Below are 18928 nucleotides of genomic sequence, written 5' to 3'. Positions count from 1 at the left end.
GTGATCTTCTGCGGCCACACTCTGACACGAAATCATCCACTGACAGCTGCAATTGAAGTGCCTTCATGTGTTGACATAACACGCTGTTGGAGAATAATCTGCGGAGGAAAAATTCATTTCGCAAGCATCGCAATCTGCTGATAAATTCTGTGCAAATTCTTTTTTACGCATATGTACACACACACATTTAAAAATATATTTTCAGCTAAATAAGCGAGAGACTTTTGCTACTGACGTCTAGCGAATTCCGCGTGGGGAACTCGCGATTGCTAGCGGCTGCCGACTCAGTTCCGTCGTCGGTTTCCCTGACAAATCGAGACGTCATTTGCTGAGGGAGCGCTTCTCCTCTGGGGCGTGACGTTATCTGTGGTCGCATCGTTGAGAAAATAATTGCCCGCAGTAGACTCACACAGTGCCACCAAGTCCAGTGCGCTGTTAGTCCGTTATGCTACTACTGTGGCGTTAAAAAACACACAAGTTGTGAAACTGCGTCTTAAATATCTAAGCGAAGTTATTGTGGCTGGACGTTTTAAAAATGTTTTGGGGGGGGGGGGTGGGGGCACGGATAAGTTCAAGGTTCACCGCTCATCTCGCTAACGGCATCACGTGTGGGAAACGGAACGACGCGGCTCGTCACGCGCCCACATCGTTGTTAAACCGCGCTCCGGGTCACATGCGGCGCGGTTCGACCTTCGCCGCGGGTGGAGAAAACGAACGCAACCACCCCCCAGGGTGATAATGATGGCAGCTGCCAGAAGCCAAATGAATGGAGAAGCCAAATGATTTTACGATTGTTTAATTGTTATTCTTAGTTTTTTCGGTAAAGTCACGTTGAAGGGAAACAACAAAATAATAATATATATAAAACAATAAAAAAATTCTCACGACGTTTCGACCATAACTCAAACGGTCGTCTTCAGGTGTGTTGGTTTGCATAAATTGAATTTTTTATTGTTTTATATATATTTTATTATTTAGTTGTTTCCCTTCAACGTGACTTTACCGAAAAAACTAAGAATATTAATTACTGCAGTCACGAAAGCTTTAAATCAAAATTTGTTTAATTGTTGTTATTTAATTTTAAAGATTACGGTGGGCACAGTAGTTACTGCACGGCGCTACGAACCTGGTGACCTCAGACTCGGACTGCCGCGGTGGCGAGATGTTAACTACCTTGCCTCGTATACAGGAGGTCGTGGGGTCGATCCCGACCCTGACGTTTGCTGTATGTATTGGAGTTTGCATGTCTCTCTTTCCCTCCGTGGTCGCTTGGATTTTTCTCCGGGTGCTCCAGTTTTCCCCTCCACATTTAGAAACATGCATTTAGAGAATTTGGCTGCTATAAACTTCCACATGATAAGCCATTTCGTTGGGCGATTATTTAAAGCTGTATAGCTCAGTGGGCCTTACCTGGTGAAATACATAATAGTTTAGTGTTAGTTTTATTATATGCAGCAGTGAGGCCTCTTTGAACTAAGTGGCTCTGTTACACAGAAGACCCACATGCCAAGATCGGTTAGTAGTGGTGGCAGTTATGGGACATTGTGGTTACATAGATCTACATAGAGATCCATAGATGATAAAAATAACACTTTCATTTTATCAAGCGTCATTCATGCCAATGGCATCCCACAACGCTGTACATTCATTATATATAAGGACCAAATCCCATATACTAGAGAACCCAGTTTAATCAGAGCTCAGTCTATCAGTCTGTATGTGAGTCCTATGGGTTTCTATGTGGGTCTCTATGTAAGTCTCTGGGTCCCTATGTGGGTGATGGATGACCAGGCAGAGACCATCAACTCGGCTACACGAGAGAACCTGGTGTATTCACGGGGCGGTTGAACCCAGGATCACCGCTCAGTGTGGTGCCAGTTCAGCGCGTTTGACTTTGCCACATTTAAACCCCCTTGGGTTAGCCGCAGCCAGCTGTGGTTTATAAATAGTGCACTCAAGTTTGCTGAGCGCTATGCTTCGAAGAGAACCGGCCAGGTGGCTCAGAGGTCAGAGATGCTGAGCTAGCACCGCTGTCGTAGCCTGGGTTCTAATCCGGGTTTCGGCTGCGTGGCCACAGCGATAGCACCCAGGTCTCAAGTGCAGAGAGTTGATGGGCTCAGCCTGGTCACCAATGACTCGCACAGAGACCCATAGACAAACATCCCCCGTATTGCCTTAACAGACTCTTTTTTGAGCAAGTGATGTTAGGGAGCACCTATGAAGGCCGGCACGGTACACGACGGGGTGGTTGGCCAGCACAACGCCGGACTAACTTTGTCTCCCCAGTGGCGATGTTTACACACCGCACCAGTTAATCATTTAAATCCTTCTTGACCTGAGACCCATAGATGTACACGGGGACCTGCAGGCTGACATAGATAGATGCTTATAGACTGAAGGTGTTACTTAACTAGGTTGCCAAGTGTAATAGTGAGTTTATGGTTTCAGCGCGGTCAGCAATGACTGCACACAAAAACAAATAACATTATATATTTATTAATAATCACTTGAGTTGGCTTAATTCCACCCCTGAGAATAAAAACACACCCCCCATAGCAGAGTGTGTGGTGGGGGGGGTGGGGTCGGGAGGTGGAGAGGGGGCTCCCCCTACTCGTGTGAAGGGTGAGGGAGGTCACTAGAAGGCCACGCACGCGGTGGTGCACTGCTCTCTGTTGATTTCCCAACCGGTTCCTCCGTCCCGCGTGAAGCCACGACACCGCCAACGGCGCACACTAAATAAATCGGGGAAAGGATTCAAATAAAATAAACAAAAGCGACTTCTGAGATACAGTAATGGATGAAAGTGGAGACACGGATGGTAAATTGATTTTAGATGTATTCTTTATGTACACAGATTGATACGGTTAGAATTTGTGTTATTGTTCGACATGAACACAATTCTAAACGTATTAATTGTGTTAACGTCGTTGTGTTAATGTACGACGGACGCATCGAAGGGAGCCTGACTCACCGCGCTAAATGAATACGTTTGCAATTGTGTTAACATATGTTATCACGATATTAACGCAACTCTCAACACATTAGCATGTGTTAGCGCACAATCTCGGCGTGTAGCGGTGTTCATGGTTCCACTGCTGTCGCAGGCGCTGTCCGGCGCGTAACCCGGGCTGTCCCCCGCATGTCATACGGCCAAGATGTCCGACGTTTTGCAACCACGTGCCGGCCGGGGGGCAGGATTTTTCTGAAGAAGCTGCCAGGCACGTGGAGTGGAAACGTCGTCAGCCATTGCCTAACGGCCGCGCGGTAACATCCGCGATGCGGCGTCACACCTGGAGATTGTGTTCCTTTCACCGTTGCTAATATGTGGCCAACACGCGACTGACACGCGACTAACACGCGACTAACACGTGACGGCGTCTGTGTTTGTGGTCAGGAAACACTGCCCTGCACGTCGCCGTGATGCTGGGCAATCGAGGTGGGTGCTGCTGCTGAGCGTTCCAAGTCTCTGCTGTGTGTGTAGCTGTTGGTGGTTGAGCTGTTGGTGGTTGAGCTGTTGGTGGTTGAGCTGTTGGTGGTTGAGCTGTTGGTGGTTGAGCTGTTGGTGGTTGAGCTGTTGGTGGTTGAACTGTTGGTGGTTGAACTGTTGGTGGTTGAGCTGTTGGTGGTTGAGCTGTTGGTGGTTGAGCTGTTGGTGGTTGAGCTGTTGGTGGTTGAGCTGTTGGTGGTTGAGCTGTGTGTGGTTGAGCTGTTGGTGGTTGAGCTGTGTGTGGTTGAGCTGTTGGTGGTTGAGCTGTTGGTGGTTGAGCTGTTGGTGGTTGAGCTGTTGGTGGTTGAGCTGTGTGTGGTTGAGCTGTTGGTAGTTGAGCTGTTGGTGGTTGAGCTGTGTGTGGTTGAGCTGTTGGTGGTTGAGCTGTTGGCGGTTGAGCTGTTGGTGGTTGAGCTGTGTGTGGTTGAGCTGTTGGTGGTTGAGCTGTTGGTGGTTGAGCTGTTGGTGGTTGAGCTGTTGGTGGTTGAGCTGTGTGTGGTTGAGCTGTTGGTGGTTGAGCTGTTGGTGGTTGAGCTGTTGGTGGTTGAGCTGTTGGCGGTTGAGCTGTTGGTGGTTGAGCTGTTGGTGGTTGAGCTGTGTGTGGTTGAGCTGTTGGTGGTTGAGCTGTTGGTGGTTGAGCTGTTGGTGGTTGAGCTGTTGGTGGTTGAGCTGTGTGTGGTTGAGCTGTTGGTGGTTGAGCTGTTGGTGGTTGAGCTGTTGGTGGTTGAGCTGTTGGTGGTTGAGCTGTGTGTGGTTGAGCTGTGTGTAGTTGAGCTGTTGGTGGTTGAGCTGTTGGTGGTTGAGCTCTTTGTGATTGAGCTGTGTGTGGTTGAGCTGTTGGTGCAGCCAGCACCACACATGCCTGGCCACCTTTGTCTTCCTCCTGCTGACATTAATTCGCGGACTTTGCTACTTGGTGCTCATTTTAGGCTGAGTTAACCTAGTGAACGCGCAGGCCCAGTTTCATATACGTACCACCGTAATAACGACGATGTTCCCACATAGAAAGATATAAATACATTAACTGTTGGGGCAAGTGCTAGTTAGTGAGCACCTACAGCGAGGGAAAAAAGTATTTGATCCCCTGCTGATTTTGTACGTTTGCCCACTGACAAAAAAATGATCAGTCTATCATTTTAATGGTAGGTTTATTTGAACAGTGAGAGACAGAATAACAACAAAATCCAGAAAAACGCATGTCAAAAATGTTATAAATTGATTTGCATTTTAATGAGGGAAATAAGTATTTGACCCCTCTGCAAAACATGACTTAGTACTTGGTGGCAAAACCCTTGTTGGCAATCACAGAGGTAAGACGTTTCTTGTAGTTGGCCACCAGGTTTGCACACATCTCAGGAGAGATTATGTCCCACTCCTCTTTTAAGATCTTTTCCAAGTCATTAAGGTTTCGAGGCTGACATTTGGAAACTCGAACCTTCAGCTCCCTCCACAGATTTTCTATGGGATTAAGGTCTGGAGACTGGCTAGGCCACTCCAGGACCTTAATGTGCTTCTTCTTGAGCCACTTCTTTGTTTCCTTGGCCGTGTGTTTTGGGTCATTGTCATGCTGGAATACCCATCCACGACCTATTTTCAATGCCCTGGCTGAGGGAAGGAGGTTCTCACCCAAGATTTGACAGTACATGGCCCCGTCCATCGTCCCTTTGATGCGGTGAAGTTGCCCTGTCCCCTTAGCAGAAAAACACCCCCAAAGCATAATGTTTCCACCTCCATGTTTGACGGTGGGGATGGTGTTCTTGGGGTCATAGGCAGCATTCCTCCTCCTACAAACACGGCGAGTTGAGTTGATGCCAAAGAGCTCCATTTTGGTCTCATCTGACCACAACACTTTCACCCAGTTATCCTCTGAATCATTCAGCTGTTCATTGGCAAACTTCAGACGGGCATGTATATGTGCTTTCCTGAGCAGGGGAACCTTGCGGGCGCTGCAGGATTTCAGTCCTTCACGGCGTAGTGTGTTACCAATTGTTTTCTTGGTGACTATGGTCCCAGCTGCCTTTAGATCATTGACAAGATGCTCCCGTGTAGTTCTGGGCTGATTCCTCACCATTCTCATGATCATTGCAACTCCACGAGGTGAGATCTTGCATGGAGCCCCAGGCCGAGGGAGATTGACAGTTCTTTTGTGTTTCTTCAATTTGCGAATAATCGCACCAACTGTTGTCACCTTCTCACCAAGCTGCTTGTCAATGGTCTTGTAGCCCATTCCAGCCTTGTGTAGGTCTACAATCTTGTCCCTGACATCCTTGGAGAGCTCTTTGGTCTTGGCCGTGGTGGAGAGTTTGGAATCTGATTGATTGCTTCTGTGGACAGGTGTCTTTTATTCAGGTAACAAGCTGAGATTAGGAGCACTCCCTTTAAGAGTGTGCTCCTAATCTCAGCTCGTTACCTCTATAAAAGTCACCTGGGAGCCAGAAATCTGTCTGATTGAGAGGGGGTCAAATACTTATTTCCTTCATTAAAATGCAAATCAATTTATAACATTTTTGACATGCGTTTTTCTGGATTTTTTGTTGTTATTCTGTCTCTCACTGTTCAAATAAACCTACCATTAAAATTATAGACTGATCATTTCTTTGTCAGTGGGCAAACGTACAAAATCAGCAGGGGATCAAATACTTTTTTCCCTCACTGTATTAAGGTCAACACAGCACATGATGTGGTGGTGTGGCTGAAATCATGCCCATCCGCTTATGTCTCTTGAGTGCTTATATTGTTTTTATACACGACAAGTTAAAATGTCACTGGCAGCTGACGTTAACTGTGGGTGGGAATCGACCTCGGATGACCGAGTTTGTAGCGCACTGCGCTAACCGCTACGCCACTATGCATGCTTAAAACATTCGCCACAAAGTGGCAGGTGATGTCATCACAGCACTTGTGCCAGTCTCTTTGCACCTTAAGACCACGTGAAGTGTCAAAGGCAAGCTGCTGGGTCGACATTCACGGGAAGTTAGTTTCATAGTGCGATCCACCAACCGTCGCTGCCTCGAGTGCTGGATTACAGGCCACGTGCAGCATAGGCTCCTCCGCTCCTGAATACACACACAAAGGCCCACATTACACACGTTGCTTGTGCCATGGTAGGTACATGCAAATAGACAAAGATCCCCCATATAGCCTTAACAGACTGTTGCAGCAAGTGGTGTTAGCGAGCACCTATGAAGGCCAGCACGGCACACGCCCGGCCGCCTTTGTCTCCCCAGTGGCAATGTTTACACATCGCACCAGGTACTCGTTTGAGGCTGAGTCGACCTAGGGGAGGCCCAGGACCGGTTCAGATAATCGTCACCGGTGTTGGCCGTGAGCGAAAATCGAACCCGGGTCGCCAGGTTCGTAGCGCAGCGCGCTGACTACCGCTCCCACTACCGCTCCCACACACAGACACACTCGCATACACACAAGCGTACCCATAGACGTACACATACACACACTTAACCTTTCATGTTCGTGTCATGACCACTCGTACCAGACTAGGTGCACCCACCCACGTGCCACACTGTGGGGGCTGGCTAGAGCCCCCCCCCCCCCCACCCCTCCATCTCCGTGGTGACGTAGTGGCCGGGTTACATATTTCCCGGTTGCGCCGGTTGCTAGGTAATGGCGGTTGCTAGGCAACGCGCTGCTCCGCCGTGGTCTATAAAGCATTGGCGAGCCACTGACGCTCGGACGCAGTGTGGGGGGGGGTCAGCACTGCTTAAAGCCCTAGGGGGCAGGCAGGACAACGTGTGATGTCTGCGTGTGCGGTGTGTGTGTGATGTGCGTGTGTGATGTGTGTGTGACGTGTGTGTGTGTGTGTAGTGGTTAGCGTGCTGCACTACGAACCCGGCGACCCGAGTTCAATTCCCGCTCATGGCCAACACGAGTGATGAATATATGAACCGGGCGTGGTTGCTGGCCACACCATCCGCTCGTGCGCCATGCCGGCCTTTATTAGTGCTCGCTGACAGCACTTGCCCTAACATTTGAGGCTACATGCGAGGTCTTTGTGGTTGTGGTGGTGGTGGTGTAGACTGCACCAGGGTTCTGCTGGCTCACAACGCTCCGGTCAAGTCCCGGAACGCACAGGGATGGAGTCCCCTGGCCGAGGCCGTGAGCCTGGGACATCGGCAAACGAGTGAGAAGCCAAAACACAACAACACAAAAACAATATAACAACACAGCAAAATCAACAACGCCAATAACAGCAACACGACAACACAATGACAACGGCACATAACAAAACGACGACAGCAACAATAACGGCAACAACAATATCAATTTGTTGTCGTTCCCCTGCACCTCCGATGAGCAGGGTTGGCTACGTACGGTGCGAAAGAAGTTCAACATACATACGTGCAACAATAACACAACAATAACAACACAGCAACACAACAGCATCAACTCAACAACACCAATAACACCAACACAACAACACAATAACAACACGACACCATAATAACAGCACAACAACAACACGCGGCAAAATCGTGGCGGCCACCGCTTTGGTCGCCACGCCGTCGCTGTAGCGACACTACGGTCCATCGCACGCCATAAGACCCGCAATCGTCGGAGCTTTCGCAAAATATCATCTTGTCGCGATGATCATCATCATGATCACGATCCATGGGCAGATCGCCTGTAGGTGTCCACACATTTCGTCGCGATGATCAGCGCTCGGGTAATTTTCTAATATTTTCGTCAAAATTTCCTGGCTGAAATGTAGTGTCCCCGGTTATCGTTGTCTCTCTCTCTCTCTCTGAATCACCCCCCAACCCCTACCTGCCCCCGCCACCCCCTTCCCCCTTGCCGTCCGCCGTACTTCAGTCGCATCGCTCGTGAGGAAGTACAAGCTGCAGTCGCGGGAGAGCGCAGAAATCCGCAGGCCTCGCCTCCTCAAGGCCATGCAGGAAGTGAGACTGAGCAAGGGCAGCTGCACCAGCACGTGAACGACACGTGAACGACACGCACACGTGAACGACACGTGCACCTGACCCGCACGCATGCACCTGACCCACACGCGTGCGTACGCGAGTGAACACATGCCACCCCTGCGTGTGGAATTCGCGCCATTCCTCTGGCACAAAGCCGCTGTGTTTCGCTCACGGCCACCGCCAACACCGGCGACGATTATCTGGACTGGTCCTGGGCCTCCTCCCCTATGTTGAAACTTCCCCACGTAGCAGGGCACGCCTGAGAGAGTCTCTAGACTTGGTGTATCCGTACGTACGTGTGTATATTGTACGTAGCCAACCGTGCTAATCGGAGGTAGGTACAGAAGAGGCGCATGTACAGGCAACACTGTGAGCTCCAGGGCTATTTAAAAGGTCCGGTGCCTCAGGGGGGATAAAACTGTTTTTAAGCACCAGACATTCACCTCTGAGATCCTTGATTCGAATCCGTGTTGTATGTACAGTGAGGGAAAAAAGTATTTGATCCCCTGCTGATTTTGTACGTTTGCCCACTGACAAAGAAATGATCAGTCTATAATTTTAATGGTAGGTTTATTTGAACAGTGAGAGACAGAATAACAACAAAAAAATCCAGAAAAACGCATGTCAAAAATGTTAAAAATTTATTTGCATTTTAATGAGGGAAATAAGTATTTGACCCCCTCTCAATCAGAGAGATTTCTGGCTCCCAAGGTGTCTTTTATACAGGTAACGAACTGAGATTAGGAGCACACTCTTAAAAGGAGCGCTCCTAATCTCAGTTACCTGTATAAAAGACACCTGTCCACAGAAGCAATCAATCAATCAGATTCCAAACTCTCCATCATGGCCAAGACCAAAGAGCTCTCCAAGGATGTCAGGGACAAGATTGTAGACCTACACAAGGCTGGAATGGGCTACAAGACCATTGCCAAGCAGCTTGGTGAGATGGTGACAACAGTTGGTGCGATTATTTGCAAATGGAAGAAACACAAAAGAACTGTCAATCTCCCTCGGCCTGGGGCTCCATGCAAGATCTCACCTCGTGGAGTTGCAATGATCATGAGAACGGTGAGGAATCAGCCCAGAACTACACGGGAGGATCTTGTCAATGATCTCAAGGCAGCTGGGACCATAGTCACCAAGAAAACAATTGGTAACACACTACGCCTGCAGCGCCCGCAAGGTCCCCCTGCTCAAGAAAGCACATATACATGCCCGTCTGAAGTTTGCCAATGAACATCTGAATGATTCCGAGGACAACTGGGTGAAAGTGTTATGATCAGATGAGACCAAAATTGAGATCTTTGGCATCAACTCAACTCGCCGTGTTTGGAGGAGGAGGAATGCTGCCTATGACCCCAAGAATACCATCCCCACCGTCAAACATGGAGGTGGAAACATTATGCTTTGGGGGTGTTTTTCTGCTAAGGGGACAGGACAACTTCACTGCATCAAAGGGACGATGGACGGGGCCATGTACTGTCAAATCTTGGGTGAGAACCTCCTTCCCTCAGCCAGGGCATCGAAAATGGGTTGTGGATGGGTATTAAAATGCAAATCAATTTATAACATTTTTGACATGCGTTTTTCTGCATTTTGTTGTTATTCTGTCTCTCACTGTTCAAATAAACCTACCATTAAAATTATAGACTGGTCATTTCTTTGTTAGTGGGCAAATGTACAAAATCATCAGGGGATCAAATACTTTTTTTCCTCACTGTATGTGTAGTGACTCTCGGACAACTTGAACTGTAGAGGTTTCTTTATTTATTATTTAGGGCGTTTCACGCAGATAACTTGGTCAGGGATGACGCACAGATAACTTGGTCAGGGATGGCACACAAGTAGCGACGACGCGAAGACACCGACGGCCCGAAGACGGCGATGGCGTGAAGACAGTCGACGCCGATCCCACGGCAGCCCTGAACTTCGCCTCTCGCTCCTTTTTATTCCCAGCATGGCCCTCGCTCCGTCCCAGGCCGCACCTTCTTTCTCGAATCCTCTAGCACGTTGCCGAACATCCCAGATGGTTCCCCTCTGTAATTACCCCTCGTGACCACTGGCCCACGTACTGTTCCTGCACCCGCACTGTCTCCACACACGCACTGTCCCTACATCCGCACTGTCTCTACGTATGTATGTTGAACTTCCTTTGTACAGTACGTAGCCAACCGTGCTAATCGGAGGTGCGGGTGAAGGACTACAAACTAAACACAAAAAACAGTTAGAAAGAAATTCATTTTCAATCTAGATTATTTTAAAATTCCTAGCTCTCAGTGGCTTTATAATGTTGGAAGGAAGAGCATTCCAGACGGCCGCAGAAGCGCATCTGAAAGCGTGTGTGGCTTGCATGGGTAAATAGGTAATTACTGTGATGATGATGATGATGATAACGATGATGTTGATAGAATTGACGCAATGTTGTGAATTTTGTGTTTCCAGCTCGGAGACTTTTACCTGGAGGTTCACTGGGACTTCCAGAGCTGGGGTGAGAACCCAGTAAACACGGAACGTTGGGCCAACATTAGACCAATGTTAGACCAATGTTGGCCCAATATTGGCATGTGGATTGAAAAGATTGCACAAAGATCACACGGAGCTTGAGGTGCATGTGATTTGTTTTTGACTTGGAGTACTTTACATCATAAGCGTGCATTTATATGTTTTGATTGCGTGTTTGTGCAGACTCGCGTGTGCTCGTGTGGTTGTGCGTGCATGTGTTGTTGCGTGTATGTGATTGTGCACCTGGCCTGGCACAGGCGTCGTGGTGACGTCAACGGCACTTAATGGCGAATGGCAGGCATTGGTATTGGTATATGATTGTGTGATTGGGGAGTAGTGGCGCAGCGTGCTACGTTAGGAACTCGGCAACCTGAGTTCGATTCCCGCTCGCAACTAACATTGGTGATGAATATCTGAACCGGTCCTGGGTCTCCCCTAGGTCGACCTGACCTTAAAGGAATACCTGGTGTGGTGTGTTAAGCATCATGGGGACACAAAGGTGGCCAGTTATGGTGCTGGCCACCCACCAACTCACAGCACTTGCCCCAGCAGTCTGTTAAAGGCTACAGGGGATCTTTGTCTTTTTATAATTGTGCGTTTGCGTGATTGTATTTTGGTGTAATTGTGTGTTTGGACAATTGTGTGACGTGTATTTATGTAATTGCATGTTTGTGTGCACACGTGTCTGTGTTTTTTTTGCTAAATGTGTGCTTGTACGTTCGTTAGCGATTGTGTATTCGTGCGTTTGTGTGTTTGTGCATCCGTGCGATTGTGCGCCAGTGTGATTGTACGTCTGAGCGATTGTGTGTTCATGCAATTGTGTGTCCGTGCGATTGTGTGTTCGTGTGATAGCGTGTCCGTGCGATTGCATGTTCGTGCGATTGTCCATGTAATTGTGTGTTCATGCAATTGTCTGTCCATGCGATTGTGTGTTCGTGTGATAGCGTGTCCGTGCAATTGCATATTCGTGCGATTGTCTGTCCGTTTAATTGTGTTCATGCAATTGTGTGTCCATGCAATTGTGTGTTCGTGTGATAGCGTGTCCGTGCAATTGCATATTCGTGCGATTGTCCATGCGATTGTCTGTCCATGTAATTGTGTGTTCATGCAATTGTGTGTTTGTGTAATTGTGTGTTCGTGAGAGTAATGGCACGTTCCGTGACTCCTGCAGTGCCGCTCGTGTCCCGAATGCTGCCGTCGGATACTTGCAAGGTCTACAAGCACGGAAGCAACATAAGGTGCGCGAGCATCCGTGGTCGTCGTCACATCTCGCTCACCCACTCACGACTCTCTTTCACGAGGATCCCTGATACGTTTTTTTTCCAAAGCAGGGGGGTGCGGTTTCCCCCTTGAATAATATGCAGTGTAATTTTTTTCAAACTCGACAGCCTACGCCCCTTCGGGTGACGTCCCAGGATGTTTGACGTACCGCCGTGAGCAAAGGGGGCCGCGAATACGGTTTGTACGCATGGTGGTCTGCCTGATTCCAACCGTGAGCCTCTGCGACGATCGGCGAACGTGCTTGCCGGCTGGGCCACGTGTGTGTATGTAGCCAACCGTGATAATCACAACCGCGACGCTGCTCCCACTGCGGGGGAAGGACACGGCACAGACGCGCCAAGCGTGCAAACGCGTCGAGCGCATGTGAACGCGTTCACCCGTTCTAGGATGGACACGACGCTGATCGATTTCAGCGACATGAAGTGGCAGCGGGGTGACCTCAGCATCCTGTTCGGTGGAGAGACGACGTCGAGCCAAGCGTTCACCGTGCTCGACAACAGCAGTCGCGTGTACCAGCGCATCCAGTACAAGGTGCGCGTGACGCTCATCACACCACCCTGCTGCTCCCACTCTCATCACACCGCCACGCTGTTCCCACTCTCATCACACCGTCACGCTGCTCCCACTCTCATCACACCGTCACGCTGTTCCCACTCTCATCACACCGCCACGCTGCTCCCACTCTCATCACACCGTCACGCTGCTCCCACTCTCATCACACCGCCACGCTGCTCCCACTCTCATCACACCGCCACGCTGCTCCCACTCTCATCACACCACCACGCTGCTCCCACTCTCATCACACCGCCACGCTGCTCCCACTCTCATCACACCGCCACGCTGCTCCCACTCTCATCACACCGCCACGCTGCTCCCACTCTCATCACACCGTCACGCTGCTCCCACTCTCATCACACCGTCACGCTGCTCCCACTCTCATCACACCGTCACGCTGCTCCCACTCTCATCACACCGTCATGCTGCTCCCACTCTCATCACACCGCCACGCTGCTCCCACTCTCATCACACCGTCACGCTGCTCCCACTCTCATCACACCGCCACGCTGTTCCCACTCTCATCACACCACCACGCTGCTCCCACTCTCATCACACCGTCACGCTGCTCCCACTCTCATCACACCGTCACGCTGCTCCCACTCTCATCACATCGTCACGCTGCTCCCACTCTCATCACACCGTCACGCTGCTCCCACTCTCATCACACCACCCCGCTGCTCCCACTCTCATCACACCGCCACGCTGCTCCCACTCTCATCACACCGCCACGCTGCTCCCACTCTCATCACACCACCACGCTGCTCCCACTCTCATCACACCACCACGCTGCTCCCACTCTCATCACACCACCCCGCTGCTCCCACTCTCATCACACCGCCACGCTGCTCCCACTCTCATCACACCACCCCGCTGCTCCCACTCTCATCACACCGCCACGCTGGTCTAACTCGCCATATCCTCTGGCTTGCCAGGAGATGGCAGTACAGCAAAGTGTCCCCCACCCTGGCACGCGTGGGTTTTTCTCCGGGCACACCGGTTTTCTGCCGCACGTATAAACATTCATTGTTTGGCTGAAACCACCTCAATATATAGAGGACCGCAGAGCTTGGGCGATTGTTGGTCGTGTTTGGTTGTACTTCCCCCACACCTCTGATTAGCAAGGTTAGCTACGTATGGCGTGAAAGAAGTTCAACATACATACCATGTAGCTGGTTTAACAGATTTGCTATAGCAAATTTGCTGTAGCAAATCTGTACATGGAAAACTTTGAAACAAGAGCACTTGCCTCGAGTACATTAAAACCATATTTTTACTTTAGATATGTTGATGACACTTTGGTTGTCTGGCCACATGGTAAAGATTCACTTAATGATTTTCTCAATCATCTCAATGCACAAAACCCGGCCATCCAGTTCACCATGGAAATGGAGGTGAATAACACACTCCCATTCCCTGATATTTTGCTGGTGGCCCGGGTCATCGCCAATCGATTCAACTGTCGGCAGTGGTGGAACATGCTTGTCAACAAGAACACTCAATTGATTTTGATAACGTTGAGGTGTTGTGTAAAACTAATTATTACTGGCCGAGACTAATTAGAGAATCCATTGAAATTGAGAGAAATACAAATAACTTTAATCGCTCTGACAGCTACAGGCTTATTGCGGCCTGGAAGCGTATTATTAAATAAAATATATTACAATTACAATTCCTTATAGGGGAAACAAATACTAATTATCAACAATTGAATGATTACCAATATATTATATAATTACAATACTCTCCTCGCTGCCTCAAATCACTGCACCTAATTGGGTTGAATGATGACGCCACCGTGCTGCTCTATTTTAGACCGGGAGCAGGTGGAGGGCTTCACCATTCTGGCAAATTGCCCGATGATGCTGGGGATGTAATTACCAGCGAAACATCATACTCAAAAATTGTAAATGTTGATTCAAGTAGTGAACTGTTTGTCTTTTGTAAACGTGACACATTTTTTACTGTTTGGCCGTGTCGGGTGGTGGAGGGTTACGACACATTTATAAATAGCGCGATCTAACCCAAAACACCTTTATTACGAATACCATGTAGCTGCTGCTGCTGCTTTCCCGCACATTTGTGGTCCCTCCTCCTGGCGCCTCTCAGTCGTCCTCTCCATCTCTCTTTCTCCACGGGAGCAAAGAGCGAATGCCGTCTGTCGGGTGCGGTGTTACGAGTTGAAGTTGTTACTGCGAGAGCCAATTTACCATGTCCGTATTGGTGATGTATCTGTGCGGCCCCCAACCGGATAATCAGGACTGATTGGTTCATACTGTCTCTGCATGGACGATCTGACCAGGGTTTATCAGGTGTTGTAGACGTTGCGCTGCGAGATATTGTCAGATGGCGGTACGTACATACGCACACACGCATGCACATGTGTGGTGGGATTTACTCACGGTTCTTTGAATTTCTTCCCTTAAGTCGACTCAGTTTTATACAAAATTAGGACTGCCTGGTGCAAAGTTGAAGCAAAAAGGCAGCCAGGCGTGGTGCTGGCTACCCCCACCCCCTCGTGTGCCATGCCGGCCTTCATGGGTGCTGCTTGCTATACAGCACTTTCCCCAACAGTCTTTTAAGGCTATACAGAGAATCTTTGTCTTAGTTGTGTATTACTGAGTGTAGTTGTGTGTATGTCTGAATGTATATGTGTGTCCATATATGTGCGCCGCGCCGGCCTTCATAGGTGCTCACTGACAGCACTTGCCCCAACAGTTTATTAAGGCTATATCGGGGATCTTTGTCTGTGTCAATGTCTGCTGGAACAGGACGCTGAGGTGGACACGGAGGAGGAGGTGGATGCTCTGATGAGTCGCGACATCGTGTCCATCACAATGTCCACCAAGAACATCAGCTTCCACCGTGCTCACTCTGGCTGGCTCTTCTCCAAAGGAAAAACGGTCTGTGTTTGCGAATTGACTCGCCTCTGCCACAGGAATGCAGAATGGTCACCACGTCTGGCTGAAGACACCACCGATATGGTTTTAGTGTCATCCACTAATCCTGCATATACCAATAATAATGTACACAGCCTCTGTCTGCGCACTGTTGAATGAAGGCCTTTCCCACCGTGTATCGATCATACTTCACGCTGGTTATTGCAAGTTGGTGAAGTGTCTCCCCTCTTTCTCCCTGTGTCTCTCCATGCCGCCCAGTGTCTCCTTGTCTCTCCCTGACTCTCCCTGTCTCTACCCGTGTCTCCCCGTGTATCCCTGGCTCTTCCTATCTCCCCGTGTCTCTTTGTGCCTCACCGTGGCTCCCCTATCTCCCCGTGTCTACCCGTGTATCCCTGTGTCTCCCCATGCCTCCCCGTGTCTCCGCGTGTCCCCAGGAGCGAGTGGGGGACTTTGTAGGGGAGCTCTTCTCCATCTCCGGGCTGTGTCTTGTGTCGAGGAAGCGCCGTGAGCATCTCACGGAGAGCGACGTGCAGCGCAACAAGGCCCTGCTCGACAGCCTACGGCAGGGGGGGGCGCCCCCCCACCCCCCCGCCCTGGTGTGGCCCGCACTCACTCAACCTATCCACCAACACATTCACACACTCACCCACTCACTGACCTATTCACGCACTCGCCCACGTACTCACCCAACCAACCTTCCACTTATCCACTCGCCCACCCACTCACTCACTCACCCACTCACTCATTCACTCACTCATCCATCTTGTCTATCCGTCTGTATAGCCTACTGTGTGTCTAGTCATCTGGAGTCAGAGCAGGTGGAGCTTAGTCCACACTGCTGTATCGCCTTCTCCTGGTGAGCTAGGGTACCGCTCCTTCTCAACGCCCACCCACAGGAAGGGAGTTTCATGACATCTGTGTGGTGATCCACGAACCCCCACTACTGCCTCCACAGCGCTGGAGCACTACAGGCAGCCACGTGCAGCAGCGTAGCCACCACCGCCGGCTGTGACAGACTTGACGTTGATCGTCAACGAGAGTAATTGGGCTTGGGGCAAGACATGTCAAGGCTAGATGGCACCATCGTCCACGGTTGAGACTCATGATGCGAAGGGGCAACCAGAGGAGGCAGCCGTGCCTGTGAGGGGACAACCGCCGCAGGAGATGGAGCGATAAAATCGTGCGCAGGTGCCAGGTGGATTGCTGCATGGCTTGACCGTGAGTGGCGGTGATGGATTGAGGTGGGGGTAGGCCTTCATCCAGCAGTGGATATATTTCATTCTCTTCCCTACCCTCTCCCCTCCACTCTACAAGGTCGCACAAATGAACTGCAATACCTCGCTGATCTTGTCAAGGAGCACCATCACGCAAACTGCGGTCATCCTCGCAGCAGCAGCAGCAGCTTTTGGCTGGAAATTGAACAAAGACGCTCACAGCATCACGCGCTTTTGGATGCGCTTCTGCGCATTAGGAAACCACTGGAGCTATGAACTTATAAATCTACATTGAAAACTCGATTCTTTAGAACTGCTTTTTGCGTTTAGTTTGTTGTCCTTCCCCCACACCTCCGATTAGCACGGTTGGCTACGTACGGTGCGAAAGAAGTTCAACATACATACATCCACTCCTTCCTGTCCCTCCCCTACCCTTTCGTGAAGTAACCTCTATCGCTGCCACCCTTTCCTCAATCCTTCTATGCCCCTGCCATCTACATAATTTTATTCGGCCACCGTTTTATAAACTATGTCGAGTGCCTCGAGTGAAGAAGACGTTCCATAAATAAAAATATGAAATAGAGTAAGAGAATGTTAACCCACACGACACCTTAATGGAACTGAATGTTGTAATTCTGTGCCGCCGCCCCCCTCTACCCCGCCGCCATGTGACACATTCCGCCAATCGCAGCCCAGCAAACGGGACTCTTTGGCCCCGCCTCCAAGCTGCACCGTCCAATGGGAAGACTACATCGCAGCGGAGCCTGGAAGGTAAAGGAGTGTTTGTGGATTACATTTTTTTTAATCTGAAACTTTAACTTATGATGATGATAGTGAAGGCGATGTCGGGAGAGATGATGGGGGATGAGGGAGGCCTTCATCCAGCAGTGCTATTCATTGTTGTTACACTTATTTACCCAGGAAGGCCTCACTGAGTCTCAAGCCTCATTCTCAGGAGGGTCCTGACAAGCCTTCTCAGCAGGAGGCGATGTTGCTCTATGTAATCCAAAATGAGTAAATTTGTGCATAATAAGGGTGATAGTAATGGTGATGGTGTTGATGATGATAATCATGGCGATGATGGTGATAGCGATGATGTTAGTATTGATGATGATCATGGTGATGATGATCGTGTGACAGTGATAACAATGGTCATAGTGATGATGATCATGTGACAGTCATAACTATGATCATGGTTATTATGATGTGATAGTGATAACGATGGCAGTAATGGGGGCATCGCGGTGGCGAGATTTTAACTACCTCGCCTGGTATACAGGAGGGCGTGGGTTCGATCCTGATCCCGATGCCTGTATATTTGGAGTTTGCATGTTTTCTCTGTGGTCGTGTGGATTTTTCTCCGGATCCTCCTATTTTTTATTCCACGTTTAGAAAAAACGTGCGTTTAGAGTATTGGGCTGCTATACATTTCCACATGAAGATAAGCCACTTCGCTTCTGAAAAATAGCGATAAAGCTCAGTGGGCCTTACCTGGTCAAATAAAAATAGTTTAATAATAGTTTAGTAATGATCTCGATTTCGGCGATAATCGCGATGATGGCGACAGTCTTCAATGCCGCCGCGTTCGAGTGTGGCTCGTCGCTGAACCCTCCGCCCCAAACTCTAACCCCGTGACCTCTGACCCCACCGCCTCCGCTCCCACCCCCCTCTGCCCCCCCCCCCCCCACGCGGTGCAGACCTCCGGTTCTTGCTCGGCGTCCCATTTGCAAGGAGACCAAGAAGCATTTCCGCGCCACAGTGGCGATGTGTCCCGACTTCCCCGTCAACCTCCACCTGTGAGTCTGCCGCAGCCTCGCCACTCACCGTGCGATCGCGTCTCTGTCTTCGCCTGCTCGCGTCTGTTTGTGTGGTTGTGCAAACTTTTGAGTGCAGTATTCCAGTTGCGCATGCATGTATTGTTGTGGGGAGAAGTAGTGTAGCTGTTAACTCGCTGCGCTACGAACCCGGCGACCCAAGTTTGATTCCCGCTCATGGTCAACACCAGTGGCGATTATCTGAACTGGTCCTGCAATTCCCCGAGGTCAACTCAGTCTA

The 18928-nt window shown here is 49.8% G+C and overlaps 1 protein-coding gene across 3 annotated transcripts in view; it reads left to right on the top strand.

Annotated features, from left to right (window-relative positions):
* Window positions 1–18928, top strand: part of LOC116951977 (ankyrin repeat domain-containing protein 13C-like) — a 33990-nt gene that overhangs the window by 7566 nt on the left and 7496 nt on the right. For all 3 annotated transcript variants that reach the window (XM_032970925.2, XM_032970928.2, XM_076074000.1), the window contains exons 3-12: window positions 3395–3436; window positions 7521–7625; window positions 8315–8400; window positions 10864–10909; window positions 12095–12161; window positions 12591–12735; window positions 15531–15662; window positions 16094–16255; window positions 17565–17644; window positions 18571–18669. In XM_032970925.2, coding sequence (XP_032826816.1) covers window positions 3395–3436; window positions 7521–7625; window positions 8315–8400; window positions 10864–10909; window positions 12095–12161; window positions 12591–12735; window positions 15531–15662; window positions 16094–16255; window positions 17565–17644; window positions 18571–18669 — 964 coding nt within the window. The remainder of the gene's footprint in view (window positions 1–3394; window positions 3437–7520; window positions 7626–8314; window positions 8401–10863; window positions 10910–12094; window positions 12162–12590; window positions 12736–15530; window positions 15663–16093; window positions 16256–17564; window positions 17645–18570; window positions 18670–18928) is intronic.

This window comes from Petromyzon marinus, chromosome 44, assembly GCF_048934315.1.
Source record: "Petromyzon marinus isolate PM22_M1 ecotype Great Lakes invasive population chromosome 44, UKy_Petmar_22M1.pri1.0, whole genome shotgun sequence".
NCBI classification, from domain to species: Eukaryota; Metazoa; Chordata; class Hyperoartia; order Petromyzontiformes; family Petromyzontidae; genus Petromyzon; species Petromyzon marinus.
Note: the sequence above shows the minus strand (reverse complement) of the source record. Positions and strands in the feature narration are given on the sequence as shown.